Genomic DNA, 11,048 nt, shown 5'->3' with positions numbered 1-11,048 from the left:
TGCATTTCCGCCCTTTTGGCTCTCTGAGCGGCACCATGGCGGTCGGCAAGAATAAGCGCCTTACGAAAGGAGGTAAAAAGGGAGCCAAGAAGAAAGTGTAAGTGGCAACTGTCGCGGCCTCCGCTTTGGGGGACCCCTACCGGAGTCGGCGAGCGGTCTGTGAGCCGCAGAGTAAGCCGGATGGCGAGGATTCTAGTTGGATTGCGATGGCCGTGCGGGGTTGGTAAACTGCGAACCGCGGCCCGGCGGAGGCCGATGCTGCTTTGAGGCGGGCTGACTGTTTTCCCTCCTGGCCTTCTGGGCCTAATGCACGCCCCTTTTGAGTCAGATTTCTGTCGCGAGTCGGACAGGAGTTGTGGGGTCATGGGTTCGTAAATCCCACGGATAATACTGGAGATGTCAAAGACACTTCTGTGGTTCATTCAGGACCCCGCGTCTCTCCGCTGCTTGGGCCGGGTGGAAGCTGGAAGTTTCCTGTAAGCTAGCACGAGGTCCTAAAGTGTGCGGGTTACCAGGGTGTGTCTTCACGAAACAGTAAAAGTGAAGCGACATTGCTTGTCCGGAGGCAGTGTTGGTATGGTGGAAGGACCCATGATGTGGGCAGAGGGTATATGTTCGTGGCATAATTAATTGACTGGAACGTCAGGTCTGCACCAGGACCTGGTGAGAAGAGCTAGATTTACGTGTGCGTCCCTTACCTCGCTGAGAGGAATTTAGTTAGCTGTTTAAAGTAATTAGAATGAGGAAAGTTCAAAACAATTACGTGATTTTAAAACTTAAGCATGTTTTTAAATCCAGGGTTGACCCATTTTCTAAAAAAGATTGGTATGATGTGAAAGCACCAGCTATGTTCAACATAAGGAATATTGGGAAAACATTGGTCACGAGAACTCAAGGAACCAGTGAGTATCTTATTCTCCGTTTGTGTTTTTATTCCATTGAGACATGCGTGTATCTTGGTCTACTATCCGTTCTTTGGTGGGATATTTAAAGAAATGTCAGCTTTTGATTGCGACTTTGGCCCCACTGGGGACTGTTTGTCCTATGGTGCTTGTGGAAGCAAGATGGTACTTTAAGAATTACCAGTAAAACGTGCATGGTTAGTTTTGAGCTTCCAATAAGCACTGTCAATAAGTCATTGGTGACCATATGGATTTGGTTAACAAAAGGTCTTTATAATTTTCTTAGTGCTTGAACATTAACTTAGCTGGCTTGGCTTTGTTTATGTTGTTCCTAACATTAACAATTGATTCTTGTTTTATAGAAATCGCGTCTGATGGCCTCAAAGGTCGTGTTTTTGAAGTGAGTCTTGCTGATCTGCAGAATGATGAAGTAGCGTTTAGAAAGTTCAAGCTAATTACTGAGGATGTTCAGGGCAAAAACTGCCTGACTAATTTTCATGGTATGGATCTTACCCGTGACAAAATGTGCTCCATGGTCAAAAAGTGGCAGGTGAGGAGAAAATGCATGGTGCTGCAGTGTGCATGACCAAAGATGTCATGATTTCATGTCGGGCAGGAGCATGCTGTGCAGTTGAGGTTTAGATTTCTTTTCAAGTCTGTGATATTTTCTTGCTATTGAGTGTGGACTTTTGAACTTGAGCAACAGCAGTGGTGGTGGTGTTTAGTTACTCAGTTGTCCCCAAACTGTTTGTGTGACCCCATGGACTGTAGCTGGAAAAGCTCCTGTCCATGGGATTTCCCAGGCAAGAACGTTGAAATGGGAGCCATTTCTTTCTCCAGGGGATCCTCCCAACCAGAGATCCAACCTGTGTTTCCTGCATTGCAGGTGGATTCTTTACCAATAAGCCACCCGGGAAGCCCTTGAACTGAGTTCAGGATTTAATATTGGATTATCATCAAAATTTTTTTTGCTGCATGAATTAGCACAGGTTTGCAGTTTAGGCTTTGCCTGTCCTCAGAACACCTTTGAACTTCAGAATCTTGTGAGTTTTATCATGAAAGGGGCTATTGGGTTAGTTTTATCTATTGTACTATACAGTAAGAGAGGCAGAGCTTCTGGAGTCAGATTGGAATTTTGTTTCCTTTTCCCAGTTATAGTCTCTGAAAAGTAACTTTTTAGTTCAGTCCGTTCCAGTGGCTCAGTTCTGTCCAGCTCTTTATGACCCGGTGGACTGCAGCACGCCAGGCTTCCCTGTCCATCACCAACTCCTGGAGCTTGCTCAAACTCCTGTTCATCGAGTCAATGATGCCATCCAACCATCTCATCCTCTGCTGTCCCCTTCTTTTCCAATGAGTCAGTTCTTCACATCAGGTGGCCAAAGTATTGGAGTTTCAGCTTCAACATCAGTCCTTCCAATGAATATTCAGGATTGATTTCCTTTAGGATGGACTGGTTGGATCTCCTTGCAGTCCAAGGGACTTATAAGAGTCTTCTCCAACACCACAAGTTCAAAAGCATCAATTCTTTGGTATTCAGCCGCCTTTGTGGTCTCGCTTGCACATCCATACATGACTACTGGAAAAACCATAGCTTTGACTAGACAGACTTTTATTGGTATAAAAAGTAACTTACAGCTTGCTAAGCCTTGGTTTTTTAAAAATCTAAAATGTAGGTAAGAACATTAGCTCATGGAATCAGGATAAAAGAAAAGATCCATGTAAACATGCTTTGTACAGAACTTGTTAACAGAAAGCATTGCTACAAGTTAGTTTTAACTACAGGAAATAATGACATTGGTTGAGATACCATTTGGGAATGTTTTCTGTGGGAATGAATGATGACAAAATGTTTCGGTCCCAAATGACATAATGATTATACCGTTACATTTCTGACATTCCCCTAAGGTTTTATAGTTGTATTTCTGGAAGTATTTTAAGGTTTTTCACTATGATTGCATTATATTCGTTTTTTAAGGCATAAAATTTAGAAAATGCAAACAGGGCAAATCTTCTGAATTTAGGTAGTGTTGACTATGGATTTTTTAAAATTATGTTTTAGCCATGAAATGGAATATTTAATCCTTATTGTGGCTTTGGTTTGGAACATAAAGGACATTTTAAAATATATGTGTTTCATGTTATTACATTAGATGTCAGTAGAGTCTCTTAGAACCCATTTTTTTGTTTCCTTGCAGAGTTAAAAAATGGATTGGGGGAGGAGCAGATTGTTAAAGGCTAGCATGTGTATGTAAAAGGCGGTTCTTTGCAGATAGTGACAGTGAGGCTAGAGAAGCTACCTGGAGGAATGAGAGGGGGGAAGACAGCCAAGAGGACTCATTTAAATTAGATATGGAGGATAGTAAGAATTCAAGATACCTGTTGGTAAGCTCACTTCAAGGACATTAACTCTGTAAATTAAATATTTACATTTAATTTATATTTGATTTAATACATATTTATATTATACTTGATATTGTAAAATGAATACTTGACCTTCCACTTTTTTAAAATTGGAATTTGAGGGATAAAAACGGATAACTTTAAGTCTTGTATAACTGACAGTGTCATTTTTTTCACTAGACCATGATTGAAGCTCACGTTGATGTCAAGACTACCGATGGTTACTTGCTTCGTCTGTTCTGTGTGGGTTTTACTAAAAAGCGCAACAATCAGATTCGGAAGACCTCTTACGCCCAGCACCAGCAGGTGCGCCAGATCCGCAAGAAGATGATGGAAATCATGACCCGAGAGGTGCAGACAAATGACTTGAAAGAGGTGGTCAATAAATTGTAAGTGTTTTCCTTACAATACAACCGTCAGATAAGGAAAAGCATGTGAGACAAGGTGCTGTCAAAACTTTGTTTAAATCCTCTGAAACTAGCTGCATCTCTTGAAATGAAAGCATGCTAAGTGTTCAGTAAATGGTACTTGGTTTCTCATTTGGGCATTTAGTGAGACTGGAATCTCAGGACTCATCTTTGCCTTAGAAAATACACTGAGTTGACAAACCTTTCGTAATTAAGTATGGGAATAAATGATGACAAATGTTTCGGTCCCATATGATGTCTGATGATAAAACTTAACATTTTTCTGATGTTCCCATGCAGTTGCTTAGACCTGTGTTTGGAAAAGGTATAACGCTTGGATTCAGAAGGCTCAAGTGCTGATTTTGCTACTAAGTAGCTGTATAATTTAAATTATTTAACCATCACTTATGAAGGGGCAATAACAGAATGAAGATAATTGTGGATTAAATGAAGTGTAGGTTTATTCTAACTTATCATTACTGGTTTGCAGGATTCCAGATAGCATTGGAAAAGACATAGAAAAGGCTTGCCAATCTATTTATCCACTCCATGATGTCTTCGTTAGAAAAGTAAAAATGCTGAAGAAGCCCAAATTTGAATGTAAGTGAAGTCACAGGATTTCTGAAAGAAAATTGTGTAGAAAAGTAGTTTGTGTAGAAAAAGTTGTTTTTTTGTGTGTGTAGAAAAGTGTTGTTATTGTTTTTTTGAGGCCAGATGTTGCTTTTTTTTCTCCTGTCTTCCCTGTATAGTATTATAGAGTACTGATAATATGTTTTAAGATATGGTAGGCTGTAACTAACAGTTTTTTCCTTCTTTTTAGTGGGAAAACTCATGGAGCTACATGGTGAAGGTAGTAGTTCTGGAAAAGCTACTGGGGATGAGACAGGTGCTAAAGTTGAACGAGCTGATGGATACGAGCCACCAGTCCAAGAATCGGTTTAAAATGCAGACTCTTAATGGTGACAAATAAAAGATCTTATTTGTGGTATTTTTTCCCTGATCATTCTTTTTAAATAACCGGACAGCTTGTTTAAGATGTTCTGATTTGTGGTGAAGTTTTCTTATCTTTTGTGTATAATTTTATTTAGTTACTAAGTAGCCAAGAAAGGGTAACATCTATTTTAAGCAGGAATGGTCTGGAAGTATTATAGATGGTGAATAAAAGGAAACCCTTTCTTTACATGGTTGAAGTTTTGAAAGCAAAAGTCACTCAGTCGTATCTGACTCTTTGGCAAGAATACTGGAGTGGGTTGCCATAGCCTTTAGGGATAATCCCAACCCAGGGACTGAGCCCAGGTCTCCTGCACTAGAGGCAGAGTCTTTTCCATCTGAACCATCAGGGAAGCCAAGGTGGTTCTCAAATCTCTGAAAGGCTTATTAAAACATTGCAGGGCCTTGCTCCCAGAATTTCTGATGTTGTAGATCTAGGATGAAGTCTGCAGGTTTGCAAATTTTCAGGTGACGCTGGTGACAAGGAACCATACTTTGTGAACCACTGTCCTAAACCACACAATGGAAAGAGCTTATTGCCGTTTAGGTTTTTGTGGGTTTGTCTTTTTAAAATATAAATGCTGTCTTCTGTTCTCTAGAGGTAAATCCCCCCCTGAAAACCGTAATGGTCAAGCTGAAGTTGGCTAGACAAGTAGAGAAGCAGGTTATCGGTCTCCTATTGAGTGGGCATTTGTCTGCCATCCAGTGTTTCCTGGTCACTCGCCCATTCTGTTCTATACCTTCTCTGCTCAAATCTCTAATTTTTCATTCTCAGTTCAGCTGATGGCCTTGCTTCTTGAGAGTAAGAACCTCAGAATTTCCTGTTATTTCCACCCTGCCTCATGTTGGGAAAGACTGAGGGCAAAAGGAGATGGGGTGGCAGCGGATGAGATAGATAGCATCACTGACTCAATGGACAGGAATCTGCAAACTCTGGAAGATAGTGAAGGACAGAGATGCTTGGTGTGCTGCAGTCCGTGGGGTTGCAGAGTCAGACACAGAAGCATCAGATTCTACCCTCTGTTCTTGGCTCCATCAGTTCTCACCTTTTTCATTATTCCTCTGCCAGTCTCAGCATACAAGCAAGTCCTCTGCCTTTCCAGATCCCTATTCAAGCTCATAGCAAAGCTCGAAAGAGTTAGCCATATTTCTTGCACGTAATTTTACTTTCCTTGCTTGAATCTGTTGCAGTTGGGCTTTTTTCTCTTTCACACTTGTTTTTTACACCCCACTCTTAACGGAAGCTGTTGCTGTTAGAATTAACAGATGTCATTGTTAAGCCAGTGGTTCATCCTTAGCTTTCATTTTACTTCTGTAACAGTGATAATTGACACTTGATTTTCTCCTGTGTTTCTTAACTGTATTCTGGAATTGGACCTCAAAAAAGTTTGCCTCCCATGTTGCTAGCTACTTACTATTTGCTAGTTTGTCTCAGGCCTCAGTGTTGGAGGGCCCTAGGCCTTTTATGTTTACCAATATTCTTTCTAAAAACAGTCTTACTCAATTTCTTGGTTTTAAATAAACTGACTCATAATTTTACTTCTAGTCTGTACCTTTTTTGAACTCCAGGTTTGTCCCTCCAACTCCCAATTTAATGTCAATAGGCATTAACATGTCTAAAATTAGATTCCTGAACAACTTCACCCATCCTATTTTACTTTTTACAATTTATTTTCTAAGTAAAATACTTCCTTGGCTGCATCAGGTCTATGGCATACAGGCTCAGTAATTGAGATGCATGGACTTAGTTGCTCCACGGCATGTGGGATCTTAGTTCCCCAACCAGGATCGAACCCAGGTTGCCTGCATTGCACAGAGGATTCTTAACCACTGAAATACCAGGGAAGTCCCCCCATCCTGTTTTAGACAGAAGTACGTCCTCTGGTCATCTTTGATGATTCACAGTTCATTCAAAAGGAATCTGGCAGTCCAGTGGTTAGGCCTCTGCTTTCAGTGCCAAGGATACAAGTTTTTAATAAAGAAGAAACTATCTGGAATCTAACCATTTCTTACTGCCTCCATTTCTGTCACTTTGGAGGAAGTCATTACCAGCCTGTGCTTGGAATTCGTTGTGTTCAGTCTCTCAGTCTTGTCCGACTCTCTTGCAACTCCACAGACTGCAGTACACCAGGCTTCTCTGTTTTTCACCATCTCCTGGAGCTTGCTCAAATTCATGTCCATTGAGTTGGTGATGCCATCCAACCATCTCCTCTGTCATCCCCTCTTGCCTTCAGTCTTGACTAGCATCAGGGTCTTATGAACTGGCTCTTAACATCAGGTGGCCAAAGTATTGGAGCTTCAGCATCAGTCCTAATGAATATTCAGGATTCATTTCCTTTGGGATTGACTGGTTTGATCTCCTTCCAGTCCAAGGGACTCTTAAAGAGTCTTCTGTAACACCAGTTTAAAAGCATCAATTCTTCAGTGTTAGCCTTCTTCATGGTCCAATTCTCAAATCCATACATAACTACGGGAAAAACCATAGTTTTGACTATATGGACCTTTTGTTGGTAAAGTAATGTCTTTGCTTTTTAATATGCTGTCTAGGTTTGTCATAGCTTTTGTTCCAAGGAGCAAGTGTCTGAATTTCGTGGCTGCAGTCACCATCTACAGTGATTTTGGAGCCCAAGAAAGTAAAGTCTTTGATTTTTTCCATTGTTTCCCCATCTGTTTGCCATGAAGTGATGGGACCAGTTGCCACGATCTTTTTTTGTTTTTTGAATGTTGAGTTTTAAGCTAGTATTTTCACTCTTCTCCACTCTTCTCTTTCACTTTCATCAGAGGCTCTTTAGTTCCTCTTTGCTTTTTGCCATTAGGGTGGTGTCATTTACATTTCTGAGGGTATTGATAATTGTCCCGGGAATGTTGATTCCAGCTTGTGCTTCATCCAGCCTGGGATGTCACATGATGTACTCTGCATAGAAGTTAAGTAAGCAGGGTGATGATATACAGCCTTGATGTACTCCTTTCCCATTTTGGAACCAGTTTGCTGTTTCATGTCTGTTTCTAACTTGACCTGCATACAGGTTTCCTAGGAGATAGGTAAGGTGGTCTGGTATTCCCATCTCTTGAAGAGTTTTCCAGTTTGTTGTGATCCATACAGTCAAAGGCTTTAGCATGGTCAGTGAAGCAGAAATTGTGATGTTTTTCTGGAATTGTCTTGCTTTTTCTATGATCCAATGGATGTTGGCAGTTTGATCGCCCTGGTTCCTCTTTTTCTAAATCCAGCTTGAACATCTTGAAGTTTACGGTTCACGTACTGTTGAAGCCTGGCTTGGAGAATTTTGAGCATTACTTTGCTAGCGTGTGAGATGAGTGCAATTGTGTGGTAGTTTGAGCATTCTTTGGCATTGCCTTTCTTTGGGATTGGAATGAAAACTGACCCTTTCCAGTCCTGTGGCCACTGCTGAGATTTTCATATTTGTTGGCATATTGAGTGCAGCACTTTCACAGCATCATCGTTTAGGATTTTAAATAGCTCAGCTGGAATTCCATTGCCTCCACTAGTTTTGTTCCTTGTGATGCTTCCTAAGGCCCACTTGATTTCTTCTCACTCCAGGATGTCTGGCTCTATGTGAGTGATCACACCATCGTGGTTATCTGGGTCATTCAGATTTTTGTATAGTTCTGTGTATTCTTGCCACCTTGTTAATAACTGCTGCTTCTGTCAGGTCCATACCATTTCTGTCCTTTATTGTGCTCCTCTTTGCATGAAATGTTCCCTTGGTATCTGATTTTCTTGAAGAGATCTCTAGTCTTATATTGTTTTCCTCTGTTTCTTTGCATTGTTCACTTAGGAAGACTGTTGAACCTAATCCCTTGAAAATATTTGTCACTTGCACTGTATTATCTAAGGGATTTGATTTAGGTCATACCTGAAGGGTCTAGTGGTTTTCCCTACTTTCTTCAATTTAAGTCTGAATTTTGCAGTAAGGAATTCATGATCTGAGTCAGTCAGTTCCTGGTTTTGCTCTGACTATAGAGCATCTCCATCTTTGACTGCAAAGAATATAATCAATCTGATTTCAGTATTGACCATCTGGTGATGTCCATGTGTAGAGTCATCTCTTGTGTTGTTGGAAGAGGATGTTTGCTATGACTATGCATGCATTCTCTTGGCAAAACTCTTTGCCAAGAGAGTTAGCCCTTGCCCTGCTTCATTTTGTACTCTGAGGCCAAACTTGCCTGTCACTCCAGGTTATCTCTTGACTTCCTTCTTTTGCATTCTAGTCCCCTATGATGAAAAGGATAGGTTTTCAATGTTAGTTCTAGAAGGTGGTGTAGGCATAGAACCATTCAACTTCAGCTTCGTCAGCATTATTGGTTGGCGCATAGACTTGAATTACTGTGACATCGAATGGGTTTGCCTTGGAAACAAAGATCATTCTGTTGCTTTTGAAATTGCACCAAAGTACTGCATTTCAGATTCCTCACTTTCTAAGTGGCCCCCAAACGTGTGCTTTTACCTGTTAATCAGTAGATCCTGCTGATACATTCATCCTATTTAAAACCCCTGTCCTTCAGTCCTTTCCCTGTTACTTTTCTATAGTTTTAACTTGTGGTTACTAGGAAAATTCCATGTGGACAGCTTTTTTGGGGGGAGGAGGGTGGAGTCTGGCTCACTGCTACACTTTCCAGTGCCTTGAATTGAAGTTCAGTATTATTTGAATAAAGGAGTGAATGGCATTCCCTTACTGAAGAAGCACATGTTTTTAGTAGAAACCAGTTGTAGGTTTGGGTCTGAAGTGACAGGTGCTTCCTTTCCAAGGTAGAAGTTGGGAGTTGAGTCTATGGAGTGATCATTCAAGGTGGGGACCGGGAATGGAGAAGTGGTGACTTGCTGCTTCGTGCTGGACTAGTAGGATACGCCCAGCGAAGCTCCAGTTTGCTACATCTCTTGAGTAGGGTTTGGCATGGTTCTCAAGGATTCATGTGAAAACACTTCCAAAAATAATGGTTTTTTAAAAATGGTTTGGTCTGATGATGTGTTGAAGTTAGCTTCCCATAGGTCACCATGAAGGTGGTTAACATCCATATAATAAAAAAGACTATAAGGGGTGATTGTAAGTTTACCGCTTAGTATCATATATGTGATATGTAGATATTAACAAATGGCCTTTCTCTACTTGATTGTACCTAGAACAGTTTTGTAACCAGGGATATACATTTTGAATCTTCAAAAATGAGTTACTGAAGACCTTTATGTCAGGGCATGACTGAAATAGCAAAACTAACTCTTGATTTGAAACTGGCTTTTGCTTTAATGTGGACAGTTGAGCAGCACCATTAACTTGAGAGCAGAAAAGACTGCCAGGGGAGTATGCTAGATTATTGGACTGAGCCTAATTATACAAGTTCTTAAATGCAGAAGTTTGAGGCAGAAGTGGTGGTAACAGTGCAAGGACGGCCCAGTGTTGCTGCATCCTCTCTAAGGATGGAGACGGGGCCATGGGCCAAGGAAAGAGAATGGCTTGTCACAGTTGGGAAAGGCAAGGAGGTCCTCAGTGGCACACTGGCTGAGGGACTATCCCACCATTATCCCACATGGCATGCATAAGCCTCAAAATACCACCACCACAAACTTAGCAGTTTCAAACGTTCCTAGCACATGGCCCACTACATCTAAGTGCTGTGTAAACACTGCTGCGCACTTGGCCAGAGCTTTTCCCTCAGCCCTTGGGTAGTCTCAGTGCTACAGGGGTATGTTCGTAGTGCCCACTTCCAGTCCTTAAGCTGGCTGCTCTATTGTTTTTTTGTTGAAGGTTCTTTTTTGGTTGATTGCTCAGGAAGTGCATTTTCTGAGTTCTTGTATGTTGAATATAGTTTATCATTTGCTTTATACCTGAAAGTCACTTGTATTGGATCTAAAATCCTCAGCTTACTTTTTGAGCATCTTAATTATATTACTTCTATTTTCTTCTGGCATAAAGCATTGCTAATGCAAGTCTGATGATAATTTTCTATTCTTTGCAAGTCACTTTCTGGTTTTGGCTAAAGCCAAATAATTTCTTGTTTATTCAAAGTCATATAATTTTATAAAATACTTCTTGGTAGTAGTCTGACAGAATAGTCTCAGGTATGCAGCATAGGCATACCTTGGAGATACTGTGAGTTTGGTTCAAGACCACCTCAAAAAAGTGAATAATACAACAGAGTGAGTCTCAGGAATTTTTTGGTTTCCCAGTGCATGTAAAAGTTACATCATCTATTAAGGGTACAATAGCACTGTCTTTAAAAAAAAAACCCTACATTAATTTAAAAATACTTTATTGCTAAAAAATGCTGAACATCAATGAATCTTTAGTGATTCTTTACCAGCTGAGCCACCAGGGAAGCCCTACTCAGGTAG

At 40.8% G+C, this 11,048-nt stretch overlaps 1 protein-coding gene and 2 non-coding genes across 3 annotated transcripts; all 3 read left to right on the top strand.

Annotated features, from left to right (window-relative positions):
• Nucleotides 1-11: 11 nt before the first annotated feature.
• RPS3A (ribosomal protein S3A) lies at nucleotides 12-4,697 on the top strand. The gene is made up of 6 exons (XM_086346368.1): nucleotides 12-97; nucleotides 799-902; nucleotides 1,265-1,452; nucleotides 3,483-3,691; nucleotides 4,200-4,309; nucleotides 4,530-4,697. Exons 1-6 carry the CDS (start codon nucleotides 36-38, stop codon nucleotides 4,649-4,651), a joined length of 795 nt encoding a protein of 264 aa, XP_086202494.1. The 5' UTR covers nucleotides 12-35; the 3' UTR covers nucleotides 4,652-4,697.
• LOC147354983 (small nucleolar RNA SNORD73) lies at nucleotides 2,733-2,799 on the top strand. The gene has a single exon (XR_015144918.1). It is a non-coding gene; the product is annotated as a small nucleolar RNA SNORD73 (small nucleolar RNA).
• LOC147354982 (small nucleolar RNA SNORD73) lies at nucleotides 3,932-4,000 on the top strand. The gene has a single exon (XR_015144919.1). It is a non-coding gene; the product is annotated as a small nucleolar RNA SNORD73 (small nucleolar RNA).
• Nucleotides 4,698-11,048: the final 6,351 nt, after the last annotated feature.

The sequence above is a fragment of the Bos grunniens genome, chromosome 17 (genome assembly GCF_055505025.1).
Source record: "Bos grunniens cultivar Pamir isolate PY7600 chromosome 17, Bosgru_T2T1.0, whole genome shotgun sequence".
Taxonomy (NCBI): domain Eukaryota; kingdom Metazoa; phylum Chordata; class Mammalia; order Artiodactyla; family Bovidae; genus Bos; species Bos grunniens.
Note: the sequence above shows the minus strand (reverse complement) of the source record. Positions and strands in the feature narration are given on the sequence as shown.